Source organism: Microchirus variegatus (genome assembly GCF_963457635.1).
Source record: "Microchirus variegatus genome assembly, chromosome: 1".
NCBI lineage: Eukaryota > Metazoa > Chordata > Actinopteri > Pleuronectiformes > Soleidae > Microchirus > Microchirus variegatus.
In genome coordinates, this window is record NC_139802.1 from 16,947,888 (window position 1) to 16,968,974 (window position 21,087).

At 39.4% G+C, this 21,087-nt stretch overlaps 1 protein-coding gene across 1 annotated transcript in view; it reads right to left on the reverse strand.

Moving 5' to 3' along the window:
- Positions 1 to 21,087, reverse strand: part of LOC310925326 (dolichyl-diphosphooligosaccharide--protein glycosyltransferase subunit STT3B-like) — a 65,335-nt gene that overhangs the window by 17,837 nt on the left and 26,411 nt on the right. The window contains exons 2-5 of the mRNA XM_083887250.1: positions 8,997 to 9,105; positions 7,422 to 7,709; positions 5,666 to 5,731; positions 3,173 to 3,272 (exon numbers count right to left, since the gene is read on the reverse strand). Of these exons, the coding sequence (XP_083743376.1) occupies positions 3,173 to 3,272; positions 5,666 to 5,731; positions 7,422 to 7,709; positions 8,997 to 9,105 (563 nt within the window). The remainder of the gene's footprint in view (positions 1 to 3,172; positions 3,273 to 5,665; positions 5,732 to 7,421; positions 7,710 to 8,996; positions 9,106 to 21,087) is intronic.

Consider the following 21,087-nt stretch of genomic DNA (forward strand, 5'->3'; position numbering starts at 1 on the left):
AAAGCATACGGGACCTCGATCCACTATTGGAGAACCACAGAGATGAGAACAATCTGGACTGAGCTGCTCTCCTTGTGTGCAGGGAGGGCAGAGCGAGACGGAGTGAATTCATGTGGATGTACAATGTACTCCTTACCTGTAAAGCACTTTGAGGAATGACAATAAAAACACTACTGCTACAACTAGTACTATTATTATTTTTAAATCCAAGCAAACGGCATCAATGTGGTCTTACAGTATTAATACATTAATTTAAAGGGTAATCTGTAGTGACAGATGACAGAGGACTCAGGTTACCAAGTAATAAATATTTTAAGCTTGCAAGAAGACTATGAGTTGACGTTAAGTCTCGTGACTGTAACCAAGGATATGCAGCTCCTGTTGTTTATATTAAACGACAAATATTGTCGAAGAAAATAGGTTGAAGAACTTTAAAAAATGCACTGACTTCATATTACACTGGGCTCCATATCACAGTACAAGGTACATCGCATCGGAGAACGCTGTGAGCTACGACAGCTCTGAACTAACTCGATTACCGGGTCGCTGCAGGCAGACTGAACAGAGCTGGTCTTTAGAAAGAGAGAGAGAGTAACAGAGGAGGAGGGACAGAACAGGATGACGTTGGGTAGAAGACCAAAGCAGGACGATGACAAAGTCAGATTGACGCTAATTCAATATTTTTTGTCTCCAATAATCCTATTGCAGGATGTAGAACACGCGAGTCATTCTGAGTCACGTCCCCGTCTCTTGCTTTCAATCTCTGTCCTTGTCCTCAGCGCGAGCTCTGGTCCACACCACGTTTCACAGCTTCATTGCAAACTTAATCTCATCTCAGTGTATTCTTTGTAATTGTGTATTGGTATGTTTGGCTACTGCACGTCTGTCTGTCCAGGGAGTAGATCCCTCACCTGTGGTTCTCCCTAAGGTTTCTTTTCCCTGTTATAAGGTGGTTTTTTTGGTAATTTTTCCTTACCCTGGTCGAAGGTCTAAGGACAAAGGATGTTACCAACCCTGTGAAGTCCTGTGAGGAAAACTGTGTTTTGTAAACTGTGGGCTATACAAATAAAATTTGATTGATTGATCTTACTGGGTTCGAGCCCCGTTTGGAACAAACTTCGGAACAAGGGCCTTTCTGCAAGGAGTTATATATATAAATATATATATATATACACACATACATACATATACACATATATACATATACACATATATATACACACATACATATATATACACATACATATATATATACAAATATACACATATATACATATATACATATACACATATATATGTACACATATACACATATATATACACACAGATACATATACAAATACATAGGAAAGGATTTGTATCGTTTGTATCGTTGCATTACATAAATAAGAATACTGTGATGGAGGTCATGCGGTAAAGCTCGATCACGTTTTAAATCACACAGCAGCAAATCAACATTTAACTGAAACTTGACTTAATCTCACAAACCAAATTAAAACATCTGACGGAAAATTCTAAATGAGGCATTAATCAAGATCAGTGCTGACAGTTGAGAGAGAGCATCAAGGTGAAGTGATTGTTCTGTCATTTTGCTTCCTGCTCATATTTCCACTCTCAGTCTTCTTACTTTTATCATGTCTCCCTTCTGCTCTTCTCTGGGGGATTCGCACAAACCTCATATCTGCCTCATTACAGCCACAACATCAATGATAATGGCTATTATTAATCATCAGTGGCAGCATTTATATGGTGGAGAAATGACAAAGGGTAACAAGCTACTCTGTGTCATGTTCCTAAATCAATGTTCACGGCTTTGAGCTTTGTGCTTTTAGAGAAAAAACACTGCTGTTTATCGTGCAGCGACTCCTCAGTTAACTGAACCTCTTTATGTTGATGTTTGTTTTTCCTGGATGTTACACAATAGACGACAAAAATAAACACGTTATGCAAGGTTAAATAACATGAGCCTCTTTATGCAAGTCTGTATTCAAGTGATAGTTCAGGGTTTGTGTTTATCTGAGGTACTGACACATCCAGTAATTTGAGAAAATCATCCATTCCGTTTCTTCCGTTCCATCCGAAAACAAAACGTCTGTGAAAAGTTTAAAATGCAGGATTTCTCTATTTATTCACAACATAAACAAAGTGCATAAAGTCTATGTATTAAACATGGTTGGCATCTTTTAACGTAGCATTCGCCGCTATTAAACCTAACGCTATCAATTATTGAAAATGTAATCCAAATCTGTGACTTTTCGAGTTATGTTGCTAACTAACAGACAAACAAACTCCGGCGAAAACGTATACCTCCTTGGCGGATGTCAACAATCGTCCATTATATTCAAACCACTGTCAAATGAGTTCACACAATGCTGATTAAGCTCCACAAAACTCTCTCCAAGTCTCAGTATAGTGGTGTTGGGAGGAAGCAAAAGAGCTACATGGCACGACTAAAGCAAGATGGCGGCAAACAGTTGGAGTAAAAACTAAAAAGTAGACATTCAGCAGTTTAATGTAGTGCTGGTTTCCATGACGACTGACTGGAAAAAGACGTGCATGGCGTCATGCACCGGAGTCCAGGCACCGTTTACCAGTTGGCTCAATTAGCTCCTTTAGCGCCGTTAGCGCGCCTACAGTCGAACTAGAGTGGTCTGCTTATTCAACGAAAAGAGCAGCGTACCTGTGTACTGCATATGTGTGCCTCTGTTTTTAAGGTTAAGCATTACTTTAGAGACTCATTTTAAGAAATCGGGAGTCACGGGCGTCTTTTTCCGGCCAGTCGTCACGTAAACGCGCCAAATGTGCATTAACGTGCCCAGCACAGTGTAATATAGATTTCTAGAAACTGCGTAGCTGATGGGTTAGTGTGGGAATCGCCAGAGACAACATTAAATGATATCACGATACTATCACAACTTTGCTAATTTTGCTCCATTATCTGCAAAATCATACATTGCGATATACTCACACAGTGGCTCTCGTGAGAGTGAGCACTTGCACCATCTAGTGGAATCACCCTCACAGGTCATGCAAAGTCACCTGCAGTGTTTTTACTCATAACTCAGAATTCCACAGAAGCTAAACTACCTGATCAAATCATTTTTTGTTGTTTTTGATTCCCTGTGTTGTGTAGTGTTTTTCAGTTTGTGTGTGTGTGTGTGTTGCAGCTCACCTATGTAGACTCTGCGACTGAAGCGCTGCATGAGCAGCAGGACAAACACATGAAGTGGAATAAGGTTGATGATGAAAACGTAACCGCCCCAAGCTGAAACCTGTGAAGCACAAAACACGATCCATATTTAATGGGAGGAAAAATCCACACTTTTATAGGTATGCTAAACAACAGATAAATACCAGACCCACACCTGCACCAAAAAGACATACATAATTAATTTACTGTGTCACAGGATTTGAATCATTACTGTATCTGTGTAATGTAATGCTGGGAGATAATGAGAAATGACTGAGGAATAGCAATATCTGCACTGGCCCGCTTGAGAGCTGTACCACTGTGATTGCCCTTCAGGTTTTGTTGTTGGTTCCAAAACTGTAAAAAGGCAGACACGTGCTCCGATGAGCAGAACAACACGTGCATCTCTTGACCAGATTTTGCCCTCTTTGCCTCCAACTGTCATGTAACTGCCAGGCAGTGAGCTTCTGCAAGGCCAGAGGAGTCACAGTTGTTTTAATGATCCATCAATCCTCAAACAGATCCGTCTGTCGGGTAAAAATTGCTTCCAGTGTTGTGAGCGCGAGTCTTTTGGAAACATGATCTGTGATGGGCATGTGTATTTTTTCCTTCTCCTAGTGATAGTTCTGGGACTAGGAGTGTCACTTTCTATCTGAAATGAAGATATTCCTTTGAATTTGAGGGGGGAAAAGTTCAAAGTCGAACCGTAAATAACATTTTGAGTTCAAATATACCGTCTAGAAGTGTAACAGACTGTCTGAAGTGATCATTGCATGGTCCAGCAGCACCTTGAAGCCATCAGAAAAATAAGACAGTGACGTAATGTGCTGTTAGCCGCACCCAAGTGAGGTGGAGGAGGACGAGGATGTTTGTGTGTATGGGCAGGAAGGAATATTCCAATATCTTTGAAGGAATATTTGTGTCACAGAATATTCATTTGAACTTGATTTTTGGAAAAAGTGACAGCAATATCAGAATCCATTTGTTAGCAGCTCTGTTACAGAGCACTGTTGCATCTCAATTAGAAGGTATTGGATTTGAACAATGGATTTTATATCAAGAGAGACGTGATGACAGCTCCCTAAACTAAAGCCAAATTCATAATAACCCTCCCGGTGGCCTTGTCCAGTATAGATCATATAGATCACATTTTTTGGTCACTATTTAGCTCATATAATGATCTGCCTTGTTGAAATTCCATCTCTATTAATAGTTAATGCCAGGTGTGTCAAGTGAACTTCAAAGTGTGTCTGAATAGAAGCGGGGACTAGTGTGTCATATGCAAATATCATTGCCATCCATGCTACACAGGCAGCAATATTCATTTCTGTCAGCGTGATTGTGAGCTTCCACTGTCCTGCTCTTGGTATTTATCGATCACTAAAGCTACACTACCGTTCAAAAGTTTGGGGTCACTTAGAAATTTCCTTTCTTTTATCTTTTTCTTTGCTTTTTTAAGCGAGTACAACATTAAATGAATCATAAATACACTCTATACATTGTTAATGTGGTCTGGGTTTTAATGAAATATGTACATAGGTGCCCATGTACATAGAGGCCCATTTCCAGTGTTCTAATGGTACATTGTGTTTGCTAATTGTGTTAGAAGGCTATTGGATGATTAGAAAACCCTTGAAAACCTGTGTGCAATGATGTTAGCACAGCTGAAAACAGTTTTGCTGGTTCTTTGACAACATTATTATTTTGAATAAAAATCATTATTTCTAATCTCGTCAATGTCTTGACTATATATTCTATTCATTTTGCAACTCTTTTGATAAGTAAAAGTGTGACTTTGAATAGAAAACACAACACAAATTGTATAAGTGACCCCAAACGTTTGAATGGTAGTGTCTATCTGGGGAATACAGTTGCAATATTAAGATTTACAGCTCCAGAATGCATAATTTCCAAACAAATAAATGAATTGCAAAAGTCCACATTTTGTAGATTCACATTTTCCATTTACTTTACACCGACTGGTGGTGAAATTAATTTACATGTGAATTATCCGAGTTAATAAGAGTAATCATAGTTTGATTTATCACTGTTGAAATCCTTAGTCATTTTTCCCAATTACTAAAATGCTAACACTGAGGGTAAATGGTTTCTGAGGGAAAGCCACACAAGACCAGTTTCAAAAAAAAAAAAATTCACTTTTCCACCCACAGAAAATCTATTTTCCTAATCTTACAGTGATGAAGCGTTTCTCCTCTTGTTGAAGATCTTTGACCGAACTTCATCTCACTCTGCAATATATTTGTCAAGATGGAGCTAATTTACCGAGTCAAGAACGTCGATATCAATTTCCTCTGATGCGCCCCAAAATGAATCAAGCTGCCAGTTATGAGTGATTTCATATTCTGAGATGCTTGATAAATAATGAACTCACATTTGTGCTAGAGTTATATTCTGATGGAAATACAAAAAAATACCATACAAAAAAACACAAGAAACCATTCATTGTATACTCACCATGTAGAAATAAGACAAGCAGCATCCAATAGCCCAGAAGACTGATCCTGTCTTCACTGACTTCACCTGTAGTACAAATAAGACAGTGTTAATACACAGAGCCTAATCTGCTTCCAGGTATGGGGGGAAAGAATTTGTCGTCTCATCTATAATTGCAGTCCATTTCATCACCACCACAAGTTTGAGGGATTTAACTCTGGAAAACTTGTTTCTTTGCCTCAAGCATTTGGACAAAAAAAACCTTTCAGGAATCTCATACATTAATGTAAAGAAGCTATTTCCTATATTATCTATGATACCCTAAACAATAAAATCTATTAAATTTAATGTCAGAGCTGCATCAACTGATTTATTTTTGGTGACTTTGGGGGCAATAAACAGGCTGGAAAACCGATAACATCTGATTGTAATTACATCATCAAATTGTTATTGCCTGATTAAATCAATCGATCAGATTCAACACAACTTCACTGGAGCTGCGTATGTAGCAAAGGACAAATAAAAATGATCCCTATCAATCGGAAAACTATAAACGTGAATGTGGTGTCAGGCTGGGTAATGATTTGAAAAGGAAGCAAAAATGGAATAAGAGAACCGAGTGATTATCGGGCGTGTTTAGTGGTCATTTTCTGCGGTATTGTAACTGGCACGCAGAGTTTTGTTTAATAATCTGACCTTTTACCTTGATCCTGACAAGTAGTGAGCTCAAGATTGAACAAATATGCACTACTCGCATAAAGTTTGAATATCCCTATGAAAAGTTCATGCTACGGTGATATTCTACCATGAAAGGAGGACATTAAAGTAGAAGGATGCAATGGTAATATCTTTAACTGAAACAAGAGCGAACAACAGTGGTGGCAATAACACAACAAAACATCTCAATAACTTGATTAATTTCAAAGTTAACTAGTTCCCTGGTGTCCTAATGAACATGTCTGTGACATGCTTTGGTCAAAATACCATAAGGATGAAGCACCACAGCAGTTCAATCACTGCCAAAACAGCCCTGTTCAGAACGCTCTGTTTAGTAGTATCTCTTTAGGTCCACCTTCAAAAAAATAAATAAATAGTAAAACGAAACTTAAGGGAGAGGAAATGACATCAGCCACAGAGGCTACTGGGAGCTAACAACAGTTGGCATTTGGAAAAGTGATCATTTGCAGGCTCTAGCAGGCACATTGCCGTCATATATAACATGTATCCACTGGACCGATAAATCCTGTGGAACTGGAAGTTTGTGTAGAACTCTGTGCTGCACTGTGGAGCCATGAATAGAACTTTTCGCTGACTTCCGGTTTTCGGATAATGTTGCCCTCGCCAGCACTCTTGCATGTTTTAGGGACAAAGCGGAGCTCCGCGAGACAACAATTCCAGGAATTTATCGGATTGTGACGTCCCGGTGAGCGCAAAGTCAACATCACGTTTTATCTCCTGTTCTTAGACTGAGGAGGACCATAAAAACTTGAGTGAGTCATCTTTTTTCACACTTTGGCGGTGTAGTGGTTCAATTGTTATTGAACCACTACACAATCAGACAGTTGTGATTTTTGTGGTTAATAACCTTACTAGAGAACACCATGTTATTCATTAAGTATTGAAACACTGAACAATTGGAAATGTGCATTCAAAAGTTTAGAGAAGGTTAACTTACGTCCACCTGTAAAGTTTATAGTGCATTTAAGGTGCATTCTGAAATTCAATACAAAAGCCAAACATCCCTAACTTTTTGTGAGTGGTGTATGTATCAGCATACCCAGAGGTAATAGGTGAACTGAAGAGCAAAAATGGCGATGCCTTCGTTGTCAAAGGAGCCTGCCACAGAGCGGGAGATGTATCCGGGGACAATAGCGATGAAGCAGGCTGCCAGCAGCCCCGCCCCCTGGTTCCACAGCTCCTTTGTGAGCAGGAAGGTGGAGATGGAGGTCAGGCCACTGAACACAGGCGCCAGGAACACGCACACGTCCCGAATGTGGACGGTGACATGCAGGAGGTTGAGCACATAGTGGATGAGGCCTGCTGTGACCATCAGGCCAGGGTACACCTGCAGGAGGAGGAGGAGGGGGTTAGAATTCAGGGTTTCTTCACACGACTGCAGTCATCATTATCCGTTCAGTATAATGCTGTTTTGATGTGATGAGAAGCGCATTAACATCGACAAGCTGATGAGAACTTTGAAATAAAACTCCGTTTCATGCTTCCCTTCACTGCAATAAGTGGAAAATGTCATCATTAACAGTGTGAACGAGCAAATCAAGAGTAGGGGAATAAATAAATCACACTGTGAGCTTGATCTGATGACAGCTGATGCTGCTATATATCAAAAAGGTGAGGACGAGTTTAGTGGGACGACTAGAGATTCATCACAGTGGGAGGAATGTTGAGAGGAGATAAGGACGGAGAGAAGTTTGTCACACACACAGATTTAAGTTATGACAAATTTATGAAGCAGAAAAATTCTTAAGTGATGATGATAAACTGATAATTCGGGTTATAATATGTGGTGAAACAGAAGAGGAAAGACAAGCAAAGAGAGGTCACAACATCTATGCTTTGGAATAAACACATACTGTACATCCATCTGCCACGATATTAAAACAAGACTTCATTCTGAAAAATTATTAATAATGTGACTTAAAACTTGGTGTTAACATAATACCATATGCTTACTTCCATACATTACAATTGTTAGGGATGGTATTAATTGTTAGGGATTGGGATAATAAACAAACTGTTTCTTTAAACAATGAAATAAAATTGTCTCCTCTCCCAGAACCGTGACATTTCTTCTAGCTTGAACAGAAACAGCTAAAAGTAACATTTACCAATTTACCTCAAAAAGTGTGGAAACTTTTGATGCATGGTTTGAAAAGAAATCTGAAGTCAGTTCATTTGAAAGGCTGTGTTCACTTTGGCCCAGCGTTTTTTTTGTTTTTTATTTTATTACTGCACTACCTTGGTGAACACTGAGCAAGTAAAAACAAAACAAACAACACATTTTAATTCAATTCAGATAAATGTCAGACTGACTGACTGACATGCCAAGTCCATTGATTTTTGGAAATATGACTTGTGGGCTATTTTATCAAGAGCAAATCAAAAGAACCAATACTTTGAAATTGCAATACTTGTACTGTGTTTAACAACATGCAGTCTCTGTTGTACTTCTGTCCATCTTGGGTAGCGGGATCCCTTACTTTCTAGGTTCTTTTTAAATATGATGTTACCCATGATTTCTGAATATGGGCCATTCAGATAAATATTTGACAGACAGAGGTAATTATTTATTTAGAAGAATTCTGGCCGACAGCCAAATAAGAGAAAGACTCACCGTGCCCCCTACTATCCTGCCCAGAGGGTACCAGGCTCTCTGGTCAAACCAGTTGAGGAACTCGTAGAAGCCATTGGTGGTGAGGAAGTGAGTAGCCCGGTAGTTGAACCTGATGAGACGGAGACACAGATTGGACCGTTAGACAGGAAACCAGCACGGACTGAATGGCGACAAAGACCATTTGTGTCTGACTGAAATACACCCAAAACTCACCCAAATGTTATCAAACTATTCAACATTAGGAGTAGGGCTGAACGATTATGGAAAATAATCTAATTGCGATTTTTCGTGCCAATATTGCGATTGCGATGCGATTATTTTTTAAAGGTCTTAATCTTCTGTATTATTAAACAGGGACAAGCAATACATCATAAGTATGGCCAATACTATATTACATTAAAGTCATATATATATATATATATATATACATATATTTTTTTTTTTTTACAGCAGCAGCAACCGCAGCAATGCGGGGTGGAAACTAACTATTCTACAGTGTACTACGTCGTTTTAGGCTCAAAAACTGTCCATTATTGAACATCAAAGCAGCGATAATAAAAATGAGGGTCAAAAAAAAGCGGAGCAGAGAGAAACTCTCCGCTGGCACAGATGTGTCTCCAGACGACTCAGGTTTTTGAACCTGCGCTTGTTGTGTAGGATCTTGACTGGGTGAGATGCCGTCTTCAATCGTGTAGACGGCGTATTGTTGTGTCCACCCCCGTTCTTAACATTAGCGCAAGCTCGTTCGCACGACACACGCGCGCGCACACACACACGCTTGGACACGCACAGTCACTGAACAGCTGTTCGGACAGCGGCCGAAGCTCCATAGTCACCTTGCCGACCCGCCCTCACCTATTCCATTCACAAAAACGGGCCGTGACTCGTCCTCCGCAACGCGCGCATGTGAGATCGCAGGGAGCCTGCATGTGACCAGAGTGCAGCGTCTGTGGTTAGACGATCTCGTTCATTATATTTATATCACATGTTTTACACGCGCATGTCACGTGAACAGCGTATAATCGCAGCCTTTGCGGTTAGAAAATTGCACTTGATCATATCGCGATATTATCGCAAATGCGATATATCGTTCAGCCCTAATTAGGAGATTAAAATGTGTTTTGTTTTTTTAAAAAGGTTCCAACAACAGTAACACAACAACAGAGCGAACTGTGCAATTCCACCATCCATTCACAAGCACCAATTGTCGGTTCATTAATCCACCTACAGCATCCTGCACATGTTTTATTGCACATTCTCTCTCTCCGGTTGTTTTAATTTGCTTTTCATCCTGACGCTGCTGCTTTAACCTTAACCTCGTCTGGCCTCCAGTACGACTTGTTTACAGCCACAGACGCTTCAGGAACAACAATCCAACTACCGTTTGTTTTTTTCTATAATTGGACAAGTTGGTGCAAAGAGCATGGTGATTGTACAAGCGTCTCCTAAACCTTAGATGCAGGCTGTTAGTCAGCTGAGCTCAGAAAGCTCAAGTGAGGGGCAGCTACATACTAAATGCAGGGTTCTCACACTCTAGTGAACGAATGAAATTCAAGGAATTTTCAAGGACTTTCCAGGAACAATTCCCTCAAATTTAAGGACCAAAATGTGCCGACACAGCTTAAGATGGGAGAGCCACTTCTCCCATGGCGTCCACTTTATTGATTTGCAGCACGCTCTGCATCTGGACAAGTGATTGTCCTTGGGATCTTGGTCAAAGTCAGCCTTTGTAATTTAATTTTCGTGTGAGTCAGAGATCTTGAAATTTGCATTTCCCAGGCATCACGTAAATTTGCTCTCTCTTGCTTAACGTTGCTCGCCGATTGTTCTGCATAGGAATCTCAGGTCACCGGCGGAAAGAGAGACAGTGGATAGTGTCCACAACACTGCGAATAATTATGACTAGGCCTAGTCTACGTACATCAAGCAACGCAGGGAGCATGAAACAGTAAGTGGCGTCATAACAAACAAGGGCACATCAACTTAACTCTTTCTTGCACAAAATTCAAGCACTTCCAATGATCCATGTCTATTTAGGGCTATTTCATACTTTCAAGGATTTCAAGGACACGTGGGAATGTAAATGGCGCTTCTAGGGCTGGGCACGTTAAAAGCATCAGACGTGTGTGACACCTGACGCCGCGATTGTTAAAATGAGTCTCTAAAGACACGCTAAATTTTAAAAACAGAGGCACACATACGCAGTAGACAGGCTCGATGGTTATTTGTAGCGCTGCTCTTTTCGTTTGATAAACAGAGCGCTCCCGTTCCACTGTAGGCACGCTATCGTAGTTAACGGAGCCAACTGGTAAATGGTGCCTGGACTCCGATGCCACAGCACGCAAACATGACGTCATGCGTGTCTTTTTCCGATCAGTCGTCATGAAAACGCGCCATGCGCTAATGCCGTACCGTTAATGTCGTTAACGTGTCCAGGACTACTAATAATTATGACTAGACATTTGTTCTGCATGAATAGGTGGAGTCATTACATACAAGGGCACATCAGCAGCCGGACACATTTACCTAAATATCAACTTAAATTCTTTCTTGCAGCAATCATGGACTTTATGTTGTTCATATATTCTGGGAACAAGTGGAAAGACAGCGGGCTCGTTACTGGGGGGGCTGCTGGTTTGAATCAGGTCAAGGGCTAGGATGCCCCTGAGCAAGGTACCCAACCCCTCATTGCTCCCCAGGCACAGACATGTGCTGCAAACTGCTCCTGTGCCAAGTTTGTGTGTCCACTGCTAGTATCCAATAAGGCTGATGTTAATGGAGAAGTAAACTGGTGTGTGTACAATATTCAAATTGTGTCTGCTTCATATTTATCTCTACAGGAAGAAGCTGTGGTTCAGTATTATAACATACTGTGTATTTTCATCGTTGCAGCTTGAAATCCAGCATTACTGCAGGGGAAAGAAAACACCAAGCCAGACTTGACACAGTGGATGATGAGCTCTTTAACCTTTTTCAGCTCAGGTCTCAGAAGAAGTAAATCATCCAGGAAATCCAGGCTCATTATGTCTTCAGATAGACTCACAAGAATGGCCTTTTCTTGAGCAAGGGAAATTTATTGCGGCAACAAAAAACAAAAAAAAACCTTGTACTTCGCTGCAGCTGGTGAATTTGTACAACCAATTGTCATTTATGCCTTTTTTCACAAGATACCTGCAGTGCTTTCTTTCAGCAGTGGTGTTCCACTGCACAAAATGTGTGTAAATTATACTGTACAGTAGTGTGCAAAAGCTTTGCTGACTGAAAGTTGGTCTTGTATATTAACAGGCAGCATGTGCATATAATGTTCAACATAATCCTGGTGTAATAGATATTTGTTGACATGAAAAAGTCGGACAAACAAGTTTTACCAGTAATTAGACTACAGCTTTAAGAGAGCCAGGATCGTGCATTATAGTGTTTACACAAAATACTAAACACTTTAACCTGTGGAAATGCATTCTTTTTAAAACTGCATACATGTTTTGCCCGTTTGGATGTGTTTTAAGTGATTAAGAAATAAGTATAGTGTATAAACCTACTTTGAAAATGAATGCATGGAACGTTTTACCTCATTTATTGATTTATCCTTTTATTGACATATCCTTTTTTAGGCCATTTGCCCAGCTCTTTCTTTTACAAATGCGTTTAACGTCCATGTGTAATCCAAATAAAAAGCCTCCGAGTTTATATCTTTGATTGAGCTCTGCACGATGAGAGTAAGTGGCTGTGTTATAGTCTTTAAAGTCAGATGGCTGAACCCCTTAATGAGCGCAACAAAATACCCTCTGGTTTTATTAGAAGTGAGAGAGAAGTGCTAGAAAAGTTTTCTTTGAGTGGAGTAAACAGGGACCAGCAGGAGTAATAGACCAAGGCCACATCTAATTACGCTAAATTAGAGATCTGCGTTTTCTCTGAAGTGCTTGGTCACAGCTTCCCTGGATCATATGAAAGTCGCCGATGAGTTGAGAGTGTAATATAATATAACGCAGAGCCTGGTACAAGAGTGTAGTGTTCTACTTCAGTCAGGTACACACACCTCTGTGCACGGAAAATAAACTAATACAACAAATACAAGACGTATGGCACTGCTGCTGCCTGAGTGAACTCTCATTACTCACTCTTACTAACAGCTTTGGTGAGCAGAGTGGAATACATCGAGGCGACCATTTGTCCAAATCCACAGAGAGAAACCAATGTGATGTCGCCCCCCGCCCTCCCATTTAAACATACTGCTGACCAGGCTGACTATGCTTCACTGACTTCAACCAAATACAGCTTTTCCTAAACCGCAGCTTCCTTGGTTTAACACCGACATTCAGAGAATACTCGCTGTGAAACAAAAGAACACTTCAGAATCCATTTTTTTTTTTTTTTAAATCAGTTAAACAAGTGTTAGTTGAGCTACATATACCACATTTACCATGTGGGCACACTTGCGAGCATACCGTCAGCCCAATCACCATGGCAACACTTGAAGCCACCTCCACCTGCATCTTTCTAAGACCAGTGCATAAGATGTAGAGGCGTTTAAGTGTGAAGATGCATAATGAAAGCATTTGCATAACATTTTGCCTTGTTCTCTCCTCCCAAGTGTATATGAGTAATTATGGTGGTCTTCAGGGTGCATTAATACATAAAAACAGCCTATATTTGAGTCAGTGTTTGATTTATCCATTCTGGGCTATTCTACAAACAAGGCAGACTGCTGTAGGGCATTTTGCCGATAACCGATAAATGTTTTCTCTCTGCCCAACTGAAGAGGTCATTTAGTCTCTTCTGTTGTGAAATCAACATAATATTTTGCCTATTCCTGAAGATGTAGATAAAAAAACGTCTTTATTGCAACAAACTAAATAAATGTAAAAAAAAAAAAAAAAATAGGGTACTAACTAACAATTATCGAAATAGTTAACAGTCCATTTAGTGATCGATTAATCGAATAATTGTTGTAGCTCAAGAAAAAAATAATTGTTGTAGAGGGCACCAGTATCTCGAAGTAAAGGAGATAGCAGCCTATTTATCCTAAAGTTAAAGCCAATATGTGCCAATACTAGTCCCTAAGCTCAATGCATCTTATTTCCCAGGTGGAAAATAAATTAAAAACATATTTTTTCTACTTAATTTCTCTTTATAGATACATAATCCTACACACTGGAACTTTAAGAGCCTTTACAAAACAAGTCACATCCCTTTGCATACCTTAAATAGACTTTTGTGCCTGTACAATTAAAACAAATGTTTGATAGAAAATGAAACGGACCATCTGAAACACAGCTGCAGCGGTGGTTAGTAAACGACAGGCCATATACGGCAGAACATGGCACCGTCAATGACAACTGAAACCAGTTTCTATTCTCTACTGACGCAACAACGAACAGAACTGTTGTTTCAGTGACGGATCAGAGTGTGAAGAAATGAAACAAAATTCTACAAGAAGATAGTGTCGATCGTGTAGTTAAACCCGGTTGCAAGATATTCTCGGAAACATTAATAAAAATGACAAAATTGAATATGTAGACTGAAATGACCCTGAGACAATTGTGTTATTGACTGACAGAATATTTGGAAGACGGGAAGATGTACACACTAGGGATGTGAATCTTTGGGGGGCTCACAATTTGATTCTTAGGGTCACGATTCAATTCAAAATCGATTCGCGATTCAAAAATGTATACAATGCAAAGTGTGTCGAGGCAAATTATGGCATCAGAACAATACAGTTTGTATAAGATAATGTGATAATGTGATCACACAAAGGCAAACTTAAGACAAAAGTTCATATTTATTCATTCAAAACAAATAAAAACTTACTGTACAAAAAAGTAACTTGCATAAATAAAAGCTTAGGCGAGCTGCTTTTTTCTCCCAGACAAACTGGTGTTTTGTGTGGTTTTTCAAAATAGAAAATTTAAAAAACATCTTTTTTTAAAAATTGATTTTTGAAGTTTATGAATCAATTCAGAATTGTGATTCCTATGTGAATGAATCCCTCAGCTCCACTCCAGCTGAACCACTGGTAGTTCACGTACCACCGTTTGAGAACCACGGCTGTAGCTAAATGTATTGATACTTGCCAGTAAACCCTTGGCAGCAAAGTTTAAAAAGCTGCGGTACAACTTTGTAAAAAATCGGATGCGATGTTTATTTACGGCTCTGTTCAGGCAGTAAAGACGAGGGAGAGGTCACCGTGTCTGACATCTGCAGTTTATCACACTACAGCCATAAATTACAAAATGGATATCATGCTGTATTGTAAAAAAAAAAAAAAGACCGGAAAATAGTGATTGAGACCATAAACTTTTCAGGGAAATGTTTCCCCAACACTGTAAATCAAGTGATCAAGAGGGTTTTGTTTTTTTTCACAGATTTTCATTCGGACAGGTTCAGCTTTGACGTGTAAAAAAAAACACCAGTGCGGCTCTTCAACGGGCTGAATTAGCACATACCAAGTGAAGTTAAGACCCTATAAGAGCATTAGCATTTTGTACACAACTGTATAATTAGGAGCAATTATCAACACGACCTCAAAATCACTCTTCTGGATCTTCAAACACAGCAGCAGACGACCAAATAGCAGCAGAAGTCTGGGGCAGCATCACCTTTTAATGACCCGTTCCTATTATCCTTTCCAAACAGAGGTAAGGGAGCAGCAGCCTGTGCAGGGTAATTGCACACCATGCTGCTTTCACAGTGTGTGTGTGTGTGTGTGTGTGTGTGTGTGTGTGTGTGTGTGTGTGTGTGTGTGTGTGTGTGTGTGTGTATGTGCGCGTTTGGTTACACACACTTAAACAGGAAGTTCATATTGAATTTCCTTCCCTCACTCGCTGATAGCTGGTGCTCATCAACAGACCATTAACAATGAACGGACCAAATTATTAAAACACACGACTGTGACTCACACATTAAAACAAATGATTGCTATAGTAAGCTTTATTTACTTGAAATAGTAGCATCAACGTAAAGGGTAAATCTTACTCAAACAGTTTGTCATACAATAATATAAAGTTTGAGGTCACAGTAAAGAGTAGCCAGACTAGAAAACACACAAAACCGCCGCCGACCAGGCCGACTGTGCTTCACTGACGTTAACCAAATACAGCGTTATGCTTTCGTAAGCAGCAGCTTCCGGGATTTAACACCAATACTCAATGTGAAACAAAGCACTGCAGAATAAAAACAAACCACTCTTTCTTTTTTATTTAATAGCTAGACTAGAAACACACAATGTTAATGTTAATTTACATAGAAAGACCTCAGTCAAAGACCCAGAATGAGGACACTACTGATCTTGCCACACACTGACCTTCCGGGTTCTGACGGTACTAAAATGTCACAGAGAAATAACATTTATATTAAGGGAAGCAGCATCTCATAGTTATTTTTATTGATCTATATATATATATATATATATTTTATTTTATTATTTTTTTTAATGAAGTTGATCTTATTCTGCACATGTTCCTGTACATCCATGCAAATAACCATATTACATACTAGCGTGTAATATTTGAATATTCAAAAAAAAAAAAAAGATTAAATAAATTGCAGTGATGCATCCTTTGGTGGATGACAAAGAGCGCTCCATTTGTTTAGGAAACCGCAAAGCAAAAGAGGAAGCTACTACCAAATGCAGTGACTGTCACCAACGGCCATCACAGACTTCTACAGATTCTACCTTAACTAGGGCTGCGCAATATTACTAAAATAATACCATCATTACTAATAGAATATTATATAAGTAATGTTGTCTTTGTGACATAATTACAATATGAAACAATGTCCAAAAGAAGAATTATATCGTTAAATAAGTGAAAATGTCATCATTCTAGTGTAATACAGGGAGTTGTGAAGGCGGGTGCATGTGTACAGACGAGAAGAATAATGATTAAAAAAGGTGAATGAGAATGAGAGTAAACCAGTTAAAACAGCCACCACAACATCAGTGTGATTTAAGTTCATTTAAAGTGTTTAAATTTTACCTTTTCTGCATTTTTTTCTCCAGTTTCTTACATATTTTCGAGTTTCTTTTTTATGAAAGTAAAACAACTTGTTTGAATGATGCAGCAAAAAAAGTTGTACAATTACCCGTTTGACCTAAATGACCTCACTAAAATGTTGCAAATCAATTGTGATACGACTATTGTGAAGTTTAAAGCGATCATTTAGAACGGAGATAAAAGGTGATTTAATTGACCGATGGTGCTATAATATTTCAGAAACAGAAAAGTTTAAAAAAAAACATAGATATCCAATAAGCTGGGCAGTTCTATGGGCAGAAAATTTCCTTCTTGATCAGAGTAGAATTGTCAGACCAGTTTAAAATGATAATTTAGGCCATGTCCCAATACCTCCCCTAACCCTGGCCAGTGAGTGTATCGTGCAGCCCTGACCTGGAACACAAATTGTATCACTAATAACGATGCACCAACTGAGATGTGGTTGAGTTTTCTTGCCTCCTGCCCGTTTGACCCAGGATCCACCCTTCACCTGAAAGTTCTGGAACTTTTCCTGCCGTTATGAACACGTCTGACTGAGAGACAACCTCATGCTGCATTCTGTACACGACAACAGCCAACTCGGGAGAATGTTTCCAGACCTTTACCAGAGTTCACGTCTGAAAACAGCTGTACTTTCAAGCTGCTGACGTGCTAATGTGTACGACCTGTAAGCAGGCTGCTCATTTCAGGCTTCACAGCACAAGACAAGTAACATTTATATTCCGAGTTCAGGTTTTTGTGTTGGAACACAGCATGGCTTTGTCTGATTATACTAAAAAGGAGTGTGGCAGTGTTGGTCAAAATAAAACAGTTTTTTGTTAGAACTGAGGGCGATGGGAGGGGAGAGGGAGAAAAAGCAGCCACAGCTTCATAGCATCACAGGACTTAAGGCGTAGGTCAGGTGGTGAAAAAGTAAAAAAAAAAAAAAAAAAAAGAGTGTTGTACTATGCTACAGAGTGTCAGCCACAGACAAAGACAGGAGTGGGCAGGAGTCAGAGGCCCCAGGGTGAAATAGATAGATGATATAAGAGCATTTTCTGTTCAGTTATCTGGCCTGTGCTGGAGCGTGAGCAGCCCAGGCTCTCAGGAGGGGAGGATGCAATGTGAGAAATGAGGCTCACGTCTACCTCAACAATTCTTTTTAAATGACTCATCACGTCCACCAGCTCTGAAGTTCGGTATCATCTGCTGTTAAAGTCAAAGAGAGTAGATATGGCTGCAAATAATGATTTTCATTAACAGTATATCCGCTGATTGGATTTTCAATTCAAGTATTAGTTACTTGCTGCAACCCTGTTTCAGACAAAGGTGGTTCGATGCAAAAGTTTGTAGAGAAAGTGACTGTTGTTCTACCCTTATTCTGAAAAGGACATTTAAACTAAGCTGTTAAACTTATGTCACTTGTGTTTGTAATTACATGCAACTGAGCAGTTCCAATTAAAGTACGACTCCATACTTTAATTGGTGCTTTGTTTCTTTGCATCAAAATATGATTTTCTAGCAGTCACAAAAAAGCCATTTATAGACAATGGATTGGTTTCTACATCCATGCAGTGACATGAACTTTCCTTCTGTGCATGCATCTCTGCTCCAGCCTGTAATATTGCCCTCTAGTTGGGAAAATCCAAAAACAAGATCCAAAAAATGTATACATTTGTTTAGATTGAATCTCATGGGCGTTTTTTTCCTTCTCCCAGGTTAAATGAAGATTTATTAAAAAAATACCATCCGACATATCAACATCAGAAAAAAGAAAGCTCAGAACGAGGCCACATTTTGTAAATGCAGCAGGTATTTAATCTTTACATGACCTGTATCAAATGTCCAATAGATTGTCAAATCAGAATATTGGTGTGCTGTGCATGTTTTTGTCCAAATGTCTGGCTGAAATCAAATGCACTTAAAAAAGCTAATTTGGGCTAGAGGCTTATTTCATGGTCTGATTCTCCGCACTGATCGTGCACCATTCATCCTGCTCTTATCACATCATTATGTCGGCCTGTGTGATTTCACCTCACATGGCTTTGCTCAATTATGAAAGTGCCCTTGGTTTGATGCAAAACATCACCTTGGGCTTAGGGATATTGTGATGGACATTCATTTTTACAACAATTAACCAAGGAAATATTCATCAGGCTTTTGAGTAATAAAAACGTCTCCATTATTGGGATTATTCAATTAATCTTAAAGTATTTTGATAATAAATGTGAATATTTCCTGGTTTCATTGCCCCATTTGACAAATAAGCCATTAAAACTGAAAAATGGTGGACAAAACAAAACATTTGAGAACATCATCATCAATCAACATTTTTCAACATTTTTCAACATTTTCTGGCATTTTATGGACCAAACAAGTACTTGATTAACCAAGAAAATAACCAACGGACTAATGGATTATGAAAATAATCGTTAGTTGCAGCTCGAGTCCATTATCTGCAACTGGATTCGCTGCATGTGAAGTCAGAAGGCAGCCGAGAGAGCGAAGGTGAGTGAATGACAAGCACGGTAAACCACTCACACACAGAGGAGAGGCCTACAAGAGGTTTAAGGGTTCAGAGACTGAGTGGGTAAAAGAACGATGTGCATGCAGATAGGCTGTGAGACCAGTTCCACTCCACTTTCTACTCCAGCTGAGCAGCTGCTTCACCTCCGAGCTGGAAAAGAATCCTAAACTCTGTGAAACACAGGAAGAAAATTACTGTAGTGTAGAAACGGAGCCTGATGCTGTAAATAGTCCAACGGAGAAGTAAAAATCCCTGTGGTGTTTGCAGCTCTTCCCTCCTATTTTTAACTCTTCTCTCCAATATGTCCCATTCACCCTTATTTCCAGATCTCAGCAGTTGGAGGAGCTTCTGGTGCACAACACAGATATCCTACTGATTTTCACTCAAATCAGTGCAAAGACAATGAAATGAAAATTTACTGAATTTTGTGGCATACTGTTTCATTTGACTTGACCAAAAACCAGTATACTGGTTATACAAAAATCCCCCTTTTCCTCACACATGCTTCAAGCAGCGTCGTGAGCAAGACCGGAACAAAACAGGAGGGAGAGATACTGTGCTCCACAAATTTAGTAAACCACCACCCAAAGCCACAGCTGCCCTACATTAACAGCATTGGTAATTATCAAAACCATTTTTTATGTTTCTGTAATGGTTAATACACCCGTTTTTAGGGTGTAGTAGATTTTTAATGAAAAAATATATAATTATCACTGTATCCATGTTATGCAAATTTACTGTTTTACCAAAAAAAAATGCATTCCCGTACAGGAAAAAAATGGTTGAATGTGAGCCCAGTGAGTCAGCTCAAATTTGGGCATAAAAAGATGAATTCAGTTTGATTTTTTGCCAAATAAATAATAAAATGTTTAGTTTTTGAAAGATTTCTAAAATATTTATGCATCTTGTTTTTATGACAGATGGTCTAATAAATTTGTCAAGCGCTGTATGTTATTTATTTCCATAGACTCTGTGTACCCTCAGAGCCCTAGTGTGCTACATAGCTGAATAATTATTTGTCTTTTCAGAAGTACTGTGATTGGAAACTAAACGGCCGCTAAGAACGTACCTTTGGTTTTGATTGCTTGATTTTATGTGACAAATGTAATGGGGCAGCTGTGGGTAAGTTCTTCCAGTGGGATGTCTTTTGACTAAAAAAGAGAGGGTTTAAGTCACAGACATGTGGGTTTGAGTCACAGCGTGTGTCCCTGAGAGAAGACACTTAACCCCAAAAAGTGTGTGAATGGATGTTAGTGAGTGGGGGGGGGGTGCTTTTTATACAGTAGATGAGGTGCAGATGAGTGGGTGGAAATGTATTATTTATTTAATTGCATAAATACAGAGGCCACTCTTCACAGGAGTGATCCTAGCTGGAGAAAGACCCAGAGCATAGTGGCCTCTCCACATTTATACCTGAGCAACTCCCCTTTTGCATTCCTCCAATAGACAAGAAGTTTGTCTTTTTAGGCCATACCTAAGCAACTCCCCTTTCAAATTTAATTTACCATTACAGAGCCCGAACATATTTACCATTTCACAGTTGCACACAAACCGTTGCTTTGTGTGCAACTGTAAAATGGAAAATATG